Here is a 12,513-nt window from a genome sequence, read left to right as displayed (position 1 = left end):
TGAATTTCTGTTTTTTAAATTTTTTTTTTTCATAAGAGGATTTACTCAGCATAATTTAGATGTAAATAATACATTATAAATTTCTTACTTTCTTGCCTAAGTAACAAGACTGATCAAAGATCAGCATATCATTTAACCAGGAGGAAGAGGAGACAGGTGACTAAGTCCTAGCATCCTACTCTTCCTATGGTTAATAACTGATACTTTTCAGATCTCTGTAATTTGTATTTAAGAATAAAGTCAAAATATTTTGCCATATCCTAAATGTGAATCAAATCTGTAACAACATAGTTTGGAAAAAAAAAAAAAAAAAAAAGAGGTATTAGAGTTAGAGTCAGGAGACCTGAATTCAAATTATGCCTCAGAAACTATGACTCTGGGAAATTAACTTACAGGAACCTCAGTTTCCACATCTGTAAAAAAGTCATATTGAAACTTAAAGCTATGTGCTTCACGGTGTGGTTGTGAGAAGAAGACTTTGTAAAAACTAAAGTGTATAGTGAATGATGTGAATTATTACTATTATAACTAGCTCACAGGTACTAGAGCCAGGGAAGGTGGAGATTTAGCTCCATATATTGTGTAGATATATATGTAGGCATTGCACGTGACCAATTAAATTAACAGATTAAAATTAATTCATCATGTGGAAATTCATTGCTTATGGTGCAAAAGAAGTATTTCCATAAAACTTTGGCTTGGCTCCAACCTTTTCTGAGGGTTAATGTGCTTCTATTTTTGTGGTTCAGTGTTTCTCTCATACCATCAGTTTGCAGTGGGTACATAGCTGTCTCTGTTAAATATTTCCTATAGAATACTTTACAAAATTAAACTATGCTCTGTAGGTATAGTAGATGTTTTGAAAGGCTCGAGTTTTCATGGAGTATAGGTTGTTTTATGTATTTGTTTATTTAAAATCTTTTTGAATAGGGAAAGTGTAAAATTTCTTGTTCACATTACTACCAATTACAATAAGCTTAAAATTGTTTATGTGCTGTACAGGAAATATCTTCCACATCTCCCATTCATTTTGACTATTAAAATAATAGGACTTAAAGTACAATACTTATTATTGCAATGAAAGCAAGTCAGTTTTATTATCCAGTTATGACTATATTTGTCAAAGTATTTAGTCTATAAAGTTCTAAAGTTTGATTTCCAACTCAGAAAGAAAAGATACGCCTTTAGGCTTAGAGCTAAGCAGTTTTTGGCTCTGTGGTATGTGGACAAATTCACCTGTACACACTTTGATTTTACGTTCTGCCTGCAGTGCTATATCTTCTTTGATCTTCATTTTTGAAACAGTGAAGTCTTGTAAAATAATTGAGGGTTGGATATATTTTACATTTGAATACTGATTTCAAAGATTGTCAGCTTTTTTTCTGCTGGAGTAACTTTGCAGCAAAGAATTGACTTAGCTAGCACATCCTGGATATTTTGCTGTATTTCTTTTAATTAAAGCCAGGAAAAACAAGTCACAAAAGGAAACAAAAACAGTGCTTTTACTAATGAAGTGTGTGTTAGCCAACACAATTTTAAATGTGTTCATTTGACTGTGATTGTATACCAATGTTTAATGAATAGTTTGAAAGAATTCAAGTTGTAATTTGCTACTCTTAATAAAAGTATGCCTTGAAAACATTGGTAAAATATTTGTGATATTGGTTTCTGTGGGAGAGGCAGGAGAACCGCCACCACGGTCTCTGTCTTCCAGTTATTATTCTGGCTGAGTTTGTCCAAGCTCATATGCTCCCTTTTCATAGGTGTGAATTGTAGAAGTATATTAAGTACTAAGTACATGTACTGAACTACTATTGTCTTTATCAATTGCACTGACTTAACACCTTGTTTCAAGTTCAGAGTTCTAGCCCATAGCAGTCATTCAGCATACTTCTCCTTAGAGGTCCACATCTATTCAGTTAAAATCCTAGTACTATTGTCTGTAGGCCTCCAGGACACTCCCCTTCCTTCCTCCATAAATTCAGTATCTTGCTCATAATCTTTCTCTTCTCCAACACCTTCACTTATACTAGCGGAATTCAGCATATAATATTGACTTTCCCTCAGATAACCTAATCACTCAGTTTCTTAATGTTCTTATAACTCTCTCCTCCATTCTACCTCATATCCACACAGAAATAGTTATATTCTTGATTTTGTCACCATCCATAAGTGTACCACCTCCATGTTCATGATTGTGCCTTATCAGCTGCTGCTTTACTTACGTAATATGTGGTGCCAAATGAAGGTAGAAAAAAATGACACCATCATTCCGAGTAGATCCCAACAGATTTATGTTCCACAACTTCAGCTGAACTCTGCTATGAGACAATCCTACATCTCCATTATCTCATTCTTCATAGTGGCTCTTTTTATTTCCTCAAGCCCCCTGTAGCTTCTCTTTCTCCACCTATAGAGCTGAGAACTTTGCCCTTCTATTCACTGTGAGCTTCCTCTTCATATCAGTCAGATGTCTTCTGTTGCTTTTATCTCCTTGTTCACTACTGTGTCACATGAAGAGGTAACCCTACTCCTTACTGAGGCAAAGGCCTTTATCTATACAAATGATCTCATTTCACCCTGTCTCCTTCAACAAATTGATCTTTCTGCCATTTTCATTTTCTCACTTATCTTCAATCTTTCCATGTCTACTGGCTCCTTTGCTAGTGCCTACAAAGGAGAAAAATCATGTTGAGTGATAGTGGGAGGAAGGTAGCATTGATAATGGGGAGCAATAAATATGATCCAACTCCCTAAAAATGGGGGATACAAATGAAAGTGAAAACTATCCTGGAAAGGAGGGAGCAGTGTTGGGAGGGAGCCAGAATTCAAAGAGTACAAAAAGATAGGAATAAGAAAGGAAAAGGTTTAAGAAGAAATACATTTTTTTTGTTTTTTATTTTGGAGCAGGCATTTCTGGGAAAGAGAGATGGGTAGTTCTAGAGTAGGATATTATTGGGAAATAGCTGAAATAAATCTGGAGAATTGAATATGGAGAGCCGAGGATTCAGAATCACTGAAATAGGCAGAGTTTAAAGGTTTGGATCATGCTAGCCAGTGCTAGTGCAGAGGAGTTTTTGGAGAGTGGTCCATTGAGGGAAGCAAATCACTAGTCTGTATAACGTCCTTCTTCAAGGTCCTAGACTGTTGATAGTAACTCCTTAAGGGTCTACTTCATGGCAGGTTGTATTGCAAGACAAATTCACTCATTGTCCTAATAATTAATACCTGATGGTATTCCAGTTTATGGTATTCCAGTCTTTCCTAAATTGGTGTCTATTACTAATATAATTATCCAGATGTAGTTTACTAATAATAGAATACTGTGAAATGCCTCCCTCATTCTAAGCCTATTACTTTTTTTGGTGCCAAAATTTTCTTTGCCTTTTCTTAGTTTGCCATTTCATACTGTTATTTCATCAAATCTTCCTTCTATCAAAGCCCTGTATATATATTATGCTTGAACTGCTTTCAAGCCACATTTTCCTAATTCTCCGTCCTTGAACAGTTGATTGTTTTTAACCTAAATGTATAACATTGTAGATTTCATCCCTATTATATTTCACCTTCTGAACTTTGGGAGGAAGTCTTTTTTTTTTTTTTTTTTTTTTGCTGAGGCAATTGGAGTTAAGTGATTTACCCAGGGTCATGCAGCTAGGAAATATTAAGTGTCTGAGGTGAGATTTGAACTCGAATCCTCCTGGCTTCAGGGCTAGTGCTCTGTCCACTGTACTGTAATGTCCGAGCTAGCTTTCTGGAGGGCTTTGGGGCCAGCCTTGATCTTAGAATAATCAGAATAGTCAGGAATAAAGTCCAAAGTCTTTGTCTCCTTCAGTCTCCCAGTCTGAACCAGTCTTCCCCATAGTGCAAGAGGCAGGAGAGTCACCACAAGGCTGATCAAAGATGGAGTGTCTCTGGCTGACTTTGTCCTCATTTTAAATACCCTATTATAATTACATCAATTGTAAGAACTATTACATCACCATGCTAGGTACTAAGTATGTGTAAACCAGATAACCATTGTCTCATCAATTCCACTGAGTTAATACCTTGTTTCAAGTATACTTCTCCAGTTCTGGCTCTCTACATTATGCCACGTAGCTGCCCCAAGAATTCACATTATTAATATGATCATTAATTGAACTCATTAACTTAACACATTCAGTAATTTGTATCGAAATTGCAAGAGATTCAGTAAGGACAAACTAATTTTTATATGTGGAAATGTAAACCATATGTCTAAGATTGTCATTGATAATTAGGTAGTTTGAAAGAAATATTGGGGTAGAGCTGAATACAATGTGAGTCTAAAAAGCAAATCATGTCAAAAAAAAGTAATTCTTATACAAGTGAGGTGCAAAAAAAAAAAAAAAAAAAAAAACCTGACATAATTATGCATGCTTTTGCCTTGTCACTTAATAAAAGTTTTATCTTTAAAAAAAAAAGTTGACACAGAGGAAGTATATGGGGTACCAGGGTTGGTAGTTCTGGAATTCTATTCTCAATGGGAATTGGTTAGAAAGGGAACAATACATACATATCTAGAAGGTACAGAAGTCTTCTAAATTCAAGAATTAGGGAGAGAAGACAGGATAAGGGAGGGATTCTTGAGGTTGGATTGGTTAAACAGGAAGGATAGGAAATAAGAGACAGACAAAAAATAAAGATCAGGAGTAGAATTTTGTTTTAAAAAGCAGGGGTCGTAATCATGATCTCAAATTTAAAACTAAAATAGGTTTAATCAAAAGAGAAATATAGGAAAATTATACTATATAACAGCCATTTGAATATTGTTTTAGACCATTTAAAATAACTAGACAGTATAAGGTTGGCATATTGGTATAGTATAGGAAATGATGAATAGATTGAATTAGAAAAATCTGGAAATATATCTTATGAAGATATTATCCACCTTTAGAGAAATAGGACTTCCCTTGCCCTCCTATTATTTAATCAATCCAACCTCAAGAATCCCTCCCTTATCCTTTCTCCCCCTCTACATCGAGGTAGACCTTTCAACATAGGGGGTTGAAACTAGGCCTCTAGGAAAGGGACCCATATGTGCAAAAATGTTTGTGGCAAGAAACTGGAAACTATGTAAAAACCCATCAATTAGAGAATGGCTGAATAAGTTATGATATATGAATGTTATGCAATATTATTGTTCTGTAAGAAATGACCAGCGGGATGATTTCAGAGAGGCCTGGAGAGACTTACATGAACAGATGCTAAGTGAAGTGAGCAGAACCAAGAGAACATTGTACACAGGAACAGCAACATTGTGTGATGATCAGTTCTGATAGATGTGGCTCTTTCCAACAATGAGATGATTCACATCAGTTCCAATGATCTTGTAACAAAGAGAGTCATCTACACACCCAGAGAGAAAACTGTGGAACTGAGTGTGGATCACAATATAACATTTTTACTCTTTTTTTTTTTTTTTTTGTTATTTGCTTGCATTTTGTTTTCTTACTCATTTTCTTTTCTTTTTTGATCTGATTTTTCTTGTGCAGCAAGATAATTGTATAACTATATTTACATATATTGGATTTAACATATATTTTAACATGTATAACATATTTTGGATTGCTTGCCATCTAGAGGAAGGGATACAGGGGAAGAAGGGGGAAATTGGAACACAAAACTATGTAAGGGTCAGTATTGAAAAATTATCCATGCATATGTTTTGAAAATAAAAAGCTTTAATAAAAAATTTAGAAAAAAATAAAAAAACACATTTAAAAAAGAAAGAAATAAACTAAGCCTTTTAAAGTTTACCTTAAAGTTGGCTGCCAGAGTGAAAGAACCATACGAATATGGGAATGACCACATTTCCAGGCAGTCAGTAATGAATGTTTTGGGCAGGATACATTGAGGGGATTAGAATATAGGCATGTGGAATCACATTGAAAGAATGGATATCTTTAAAATTTTGGAAAAATTCAAGTAAAATTCAAGAAATCTTATTACTAAAAGTGTCACTAAATTATGTTGTAGGTGACCATGACTACTAAATATTTCTTAACTTTTAGCCTAGATCATTCTTTGGTCAGAATGTGGCTAATAAAACCCTTGTTTGTAATTTCTAAGGTTCAAGCATAGTGTCAACATGAAGCAGTAGTAACCCTTGATCTTTACACATTAGATTAAAATACAAGGTTAATGAAGGGAGTTGGCTGCTTGAAATGATAGAAATTCAAATAAAATTGCACAAATAACTCCCAAATCATTTGTATTTGACTTTAGAATGTTTTATAAAGTCAAATACAAATGATTTGGGAGTTATTTTTTAAAGCAGAAGAATAACCTGTCATTTTTTAAATTAATAAAAGTGCTGGACAAACCCTGTTTGGGGGGATTGCCATTTTGATATTAATATTTTGCTTTAGGTAATTTATATCACATAAATGCATTTATCCATTCTTAAGATGTATCTGGAGCATTAAATCTGAATCATTTGACCTTTAATATGAAAATCATTACCTGCTTAATTTTACTTGAAATGCTGTTGGGAATTTCATAGAGTCTCTACAGAATTTTCTAATATTATTAAGGGAAAACGTGTAAAGTAAATCCATATAAATTGATAATTGCCTTATTTTTAGGTCCTATGTCTAAGAAAATGTTACTTTGATTCATGATGTCATTCTCAAAGTTCTCTAGCATACTAATATACTGTAAAAATGATAGATCAGGAGACCTCGTTGCTGGTATATAATAGCGTGGTATATGGAGAAGTTTTAAGTCAGATTTGTAAATGAGGCTTGAGGATCTTCAAAGTTACAAATGCATGGATTTGTTTTGTCTGTTATACAACCTGCCTTTAAGAGCTTCTTCATCAGTATGTATATCTGGGACCAACAGTAATGATGGGTTGACAGTCCATTGTGACTTGAATGGCACAAGAGTAGAGAAAAGCTGGATTGCAATCTTCAGGAAATGGCAAGACCCATTTAATAACCCCAAGGTTCCCATTAAATCAAAGACCAATATTTTTAATACCAATATTCAGTCATTGTTATCATATAGCAAAGAATACAGTAGTTTCCTAAGATTTTAAAATGATTGGGGCAGTGGGTAGAGCACCTGCCCTGTGGTCAGAAACCCAAGTTTAAATCTGGTCTCAGACACTTCACATTTCCTAGTTGTGGGACCCTGGACAAGGCATTTAACTGCCTCGCGAGGGGGGGAGGGGGGAGAATAAAAATAATTATCACACAGGGAGAAATGGAAAGAATTATGAAAAAATGGGGGCTGGGGTGTGGTTCAAGCACTCTGCCTGGTTCCCTTTTAGTGAATTTAGGAGAGGATTTTGACAGGAGTCACTGAGTATGGGACAGTGTGGGGATGACAACCTGCGTCTTTTAAGGGAGCTTCCAGATTTTTGAGATCCATCTGAATAAAATATTTAAACTTCCTTTGTTAAAGGGGCTATAATTATTCCATGCTGCTTTGTGGAGGTTTTCTTGGAGGCAGCCTTAGTATCAGTTGGAATAAATAATTGCTCCAATATCGCAGCCAGCTGGTAAAAATGCAAACGTTTATTTCTCCTTCCAAATTAGCCTGGTTAGTTGAGGCCTCTCTCTCTGCCTGGCTCCAAGAGATCTTGCAGCTTTGTCCTTGGCTTCTGCCTCTGCTTTCTTCAGCCTCCAGCCAGCACTAAGTTGGAAGATGCAATGGATCTCTCTTGCCTCAAAGATAGGGCTTATAGGCTTTTCTTCCAGAGTGTTCTGTCTCAGAGCCCTGTCGATGTTTCGGAGAAATTCTTCCTAGCTCCAAGAGCTTCCTCCATATATATCATCTCCCAAAGGTTAACTCCTCCTTCTTGAGGCAGGGATTATGGGTTATCTCCCAGAGTGCTCTCTGGTCCTAAGAACTTTAAGGGAGGTGTGAATTCGGACTAAGCCCTCCATTGAGTACTTGGATACTTATGAACTTTCTAAAGGTGTGAACACAAGCATTGTTCAATCAGTTCCACTTAGTATCTTGTTTCAAGTTCTGGCCCAAAATAACTCTAAGATTAAATTAACTCCAATGTCTTAACACTTTGTAAAGATTCCAACACTGCTTTGTCTTCCACAGTTGAGTAAAATGTGAGGTTTGCCTTAGTGACCTAGATGCATGGAGTGAGATAACGCTTCTTGCCTGTGTCACCCTGAACGAGTCATTTAACTACCCTGGGCCTCTGTTTCCTCTCTAAAATAAGAGGATGGGGCCAGATAATCCCCAAGGTTTCTTATAGTTCTAAATCATAAATACTTTGAGTTTATATTGTAATGAAGGAAATTGCTTTGATATAGGCATTTAGAGCATCCTTTTGTGTAAATATTTGTAAGACTAAGTTGTTCAATACTGTAATGAATCTCATTAATGTTGCTATTCCAAAACATATAATCATTTCAGGATAGGCTAGTTTTAAACTTTAAATGTCTTCTTTGGAGATTCCAGTTCACTTTTTTGTTGAATAAAACTAAGAACAATAGTTTAATATACAATTTTTGGATTGTTTTATTTGATTACAGTTGATGAAGAACGAATTAAAGAACTTGACCGATTACGGGTACTTTACAAGAGAACAATTATGCCTTACAACATATATAAAAAACGACAGAAAGGACCAAGTGATGAAGCCATCGTTCAACAGTATGCAGACTTGGTGGGACAGACCTGTTCAGAAAGGATGTTACTGTTTAGAAGCTGAAAAAAAAAAAAGAATTATTAAAAAATTAATATTCCACTCTCACCCTGGGGTACTACAGTGATTGCACTCCATTTTGCTATAATTAACACACAACGGTGTTAATAGATCCACAGGATAATATTGTAACCATCTAATTGCATCTTATTTTAATTATTATATGACTTTCAAAATATTTAAAGTGAAATGTTTGTGAAGTATGTAATATATAGAGAGATTTAAAAATATGTTTAGGTATTTAGCCTTATACTTGAAATTTTGGAAAATTGGGGATTTTTTTTTTGATTCAAGCTATATAAGACATGTCATCTGTTGATCTTGATGGTAGATAAAATTATTATTAAGGTGCATTTAAGTGATTCAAATCATACATGTGTTTTGATTTTTCTTTTAGCAAAATTTAAGCAACTTATTTGCTTCAGCTGAATTAAAAGAGATTACTTTCAGTAAAAAAAAGTTTCCAAGAGGCACATTGAAAACTAAGGCATTACTTTAGTATTAACAGCCTTGTCTTTCTGAAGAATATATGTATATGTTACTAATTTCTATAGGTTGTACATCACAGAATATCTTTATGTAATGAAGCTGGATAGTGCTGTTAAAAATAACAGGAACATTAGATATTTTTATTTTAAACATTATCTGCTGAAGTTGCCATAATCTTGAAAGATGGGTTTTTAAGCAACTAGCATTTCTCATGATATAAATTCTATAAAAGTCAAAGGTTAAGGCAAAAATTTCACATTGGTTCTCTCCTTAGAATATGACATCTGACTTGGATTACTGATGTAAATTAAGTATTATCTACCCATCTTTCTAGCTTTACTAAAGAATAATATTTAATGAGACATAAATCCGAAGGTCATTATTCTTATATAAGAGTGCCTTCTGTCCATTTCCATGCCATAGAATTAATTTGTAACTTTTTATAATGTGTAGTTATTGTTCTATTGTAATAGTCTGTTAGTATTTTTTTTTTTTAATGTCTCTTGTCACAAACTTACTTGTATGATTTGTATTGTTTAGGAAAACAGAGTATCCATTTTTTTTTTTTTTTTTTTTTTTGGCACTTTCCTACTTCAGCTCAGGAGGAAGACCAAGATTAATCTTAAATGTTACTGGGTTTAATAGTAAAAAAAATTCAGAATGTTCTTTTGATGAAAGGCTGGGAACACAGCTCCTCCTTTTCCCAAACAAGCAGCCAGCCACAATTTTTACTATAGTTGTGTGACTCCTGGCCCTCTTGTATTGTCTCTTTGTGCTTTCTGAACAAAACTAGGCGTCTGAAACTCAGAAGCCTGATAGGAAAAATATACTGTGCATTGGATTTAGACTTTTGTCTAAGACATACACAATATTGAAATGTCATAACTAAGAACACTTTTAATTTGATCCAAAGCAATGTGAGCCTTTTTTTTGGGGGGGGGGGGAGGGAATCAAAGCTACCCCCACTTTGGGAGGCTATATACTTCTTTCAGTAATACTTCCATTGCATAAAGCATTTGAGGGCTCTTCTTTGGGCAGTTTATTTCACTGATTGTAATACATTGTTTTTATTACCCACAGTAGTGGTTACGTACTAATATGCTTTTTAGCTATAAAGTGTGGCTATTATTAAGTAATGAAGCTGATTTCTTGCTTGGTTTAGACATAAACTAATTTTAACAGAAGTTCCTAAAAATAAGTTCGAAAACTATTTTTAGCAGTATCATTTTTGAAATGCGCTCTGGAGATACCTACTTTGAATGACAACTTTTGTACGAATGTCTAAAGTGATTTCTGTTAAAAAGAAAAAATATCACATGATTTCGTAATAACATTTTATCATATAGTATTTAGAAAGAACACATGAAGCTTAAGACAAAAAGAGTAAAATAAGCAACATTCTTTCTAAAGGGATTCTTTCCTGCAGAAAACATAATTTCTAGCATTGGTCCATATTATAGACTCCTTGAATCTAGCACTATAGCATGGTTTTAGTGAATCCAGAACAATTTGGATCTGGGATTCATTTATCGAAAGGCTATTTTCATAAGGTCTTCTCTTTAAGATTAACTTGAACGATAATATTTTTTTCAAAAGGAAAAGTTTTGTCCTTTTATCCCAAAGCTTGCTAAGACAAAGAGGGTTATGTTGGAAAAAAGAGAACCCAAAAAAGAGGCATTTGAATTTTGAGGTTAGCAATCCATTCTTTTAAAAAAATAAAAGACATTATTTTGTTAATTGTGATTTAAGGGGCATCACAAGAATTAATTTTTTAAAAAAGTCATAATATTTAATTTTACAATTCTGAAACTACGACTGTACTACTGACCTTTTCAGATAATGAATAAATTTATACTTTCATGTCATGGGCAGAGAGTTTTAGGATATGGCTACTCTTTCATTGTCATTTTATTTCAGCTTTTTTAGTTTTTCATTATTTTAAAAATGTTAATTTCGTTTTTTATCACTTTAAAACATTGAGGTTAAGTTCTAATGCCTATATCTTGGCTTCATTTATTTAAGTGAGGAATTATTATTCTAAATGTAAGAGTCTTCAACACTGTTTAGTCTATTTTTAAAAATTATTTTGATATAATACCAAGTGCATGTATTATGTTTAATGTAGAATATATGACTTAAATGGGCTATTCAGAATATCTGAATAACATTAAGGTTTGATTTTTAGGCAATGGATTATTTTAGTATAAATAAAGAAGGAAAGTGACTATAATTTCCCGGTAACTAAAAGTAACTAATGTCATCTCGAAATGAAAAAAGGAAAAAGGAATAGTAATAATTGGAAAATGCTCTTTTAATTGTTAGTTACTTGAGTGTATTATTTTCATTGAATGTAAAATGAGACCTACATGTTGTGAATTTATTGCTTTTGTAAATGCTTTTTGAATACTCTACTTGATGAAACTTAAGTGGAAAAAAATAAAGCTATTTCTATCTATCTGGGTGTCATCAATAAGAACTTATGTGACAAGTTTTCATGGTTTTTTCCTAAGTACATGCCATCTGCATTGAGGACACTGAAGTTAGGAAATAGCATTACATGAATATTTGTTTTCTAACGATATGAATTGTCCAAATATTTTGCCTAATTCAAGAACATAGTAAAATATAACAATTATTCCGTAAGCAAAAAACATAAATGAAAATTTGGGATTTTCAGTGCCAAGATGGTAGAGGAAGGAATTCGCTGGCGTCTTTTTGAATTCCACTCTAGAAAACTTGAAAACTGCTTCAAAACGGAATTAGAAACAGGGAAGCAGCTTGCCAGAATGTCAAAAAAGGTCTGTCTCACTGGGAGGGGAAGGAGAAGAGTTTGAGAGCAGCAGAGGTTTTGAATCCTAGGACAGTGTGCAAGGCCTTGTCCCCAGGAGCAGTCAGCAATGAGACCATGCCCCTAGGGCTAGCCAACAGTGAGATTCTAGACCTAAGATGGCTCAGCAGAGAGTTCCCTCCTCCCCCACTTAGCAAACCAACAGAGTGGCCCTGTATCTGAGGCAGGCCAGCAGCAAAAGCCCACTTTCAAAGGAGCCCCCAACCCCCAGTTGTACAAGTACAGTAGAAATCATGAGAAAATGACTCCCCCCCTCCCAGTGCAAGATAGCAGCTGGGTACTGAGGCCCATTGAAAGTCAGCAAAAAGACATCAGAAGTTTGGGATGATTTAAGAGCCCAATTCTCTCAGAAAAGTACAAAGTCATAAAGTAGGCAGAAAAATGAGCAAAAACCAAAAACTTGACTGTGTAAAGTCATAGTGACAGGGAAAATCAAGGCACAAATTTAGAAAAGGATAAGTGTTAAAATGGCCACATG

The 12,513-nt window shown here is 34.3% G+C and overlaps 1 protein-coding gene across 9 annotated transcripts in view; it reads left to right on the top strand.

The window, feature by feature from the left end:
• The window catches only part of ATE1 (arginyltransferase 1), a 153,349-nt gene extending 141,707 nt beyond the window's left edge, over positions 1-11,642 (top strand). For 5 of the 9 annotated variants that reach the window (XM_031955971.1, XM_031955969.1, XM_031955967.1 and 2 more), the window contains one exon: positions 8,526-11,447. In XM_031955971.1, the coding sequence (XP_031811831.1) occupies positions 8,526-8,704 (179 nt within the window). In that variant the 3' untranslated portion in view covers positions 8,705-11,447. Of the gene's footprint in view, positions 1-8,525 lie in introns of all 9 variants that reach the window. The other 4 variants (XM_031955966.1, XM_031955964.1, XM_031955970.1 and 1 more) reach the window with 2 other exon arrangements.
• The last annotated feature ends 871 nt before the right edge of the window (positions 11,643-12,513 follow it).

Source organism: Sarcophilus harrisii, chromosome 2 (genome assembly GCF_902635505.1).
Source record: "Sarcophilus harrisii chromosome 2, mSarHar1.11, whole genome shotgun sequence".
NCBI lineage: Eukaryota > Metazoa > Chordata > Mammalia > Dasyuromorphia > Dasyuridae > Sarcophilus > Sarcophilus harrisii.
The sequence above is the reverse complement of the archived record's forward strand: the minus strand, read 5'-3'. Positions and strand labels throughout refer to the sequence as shown.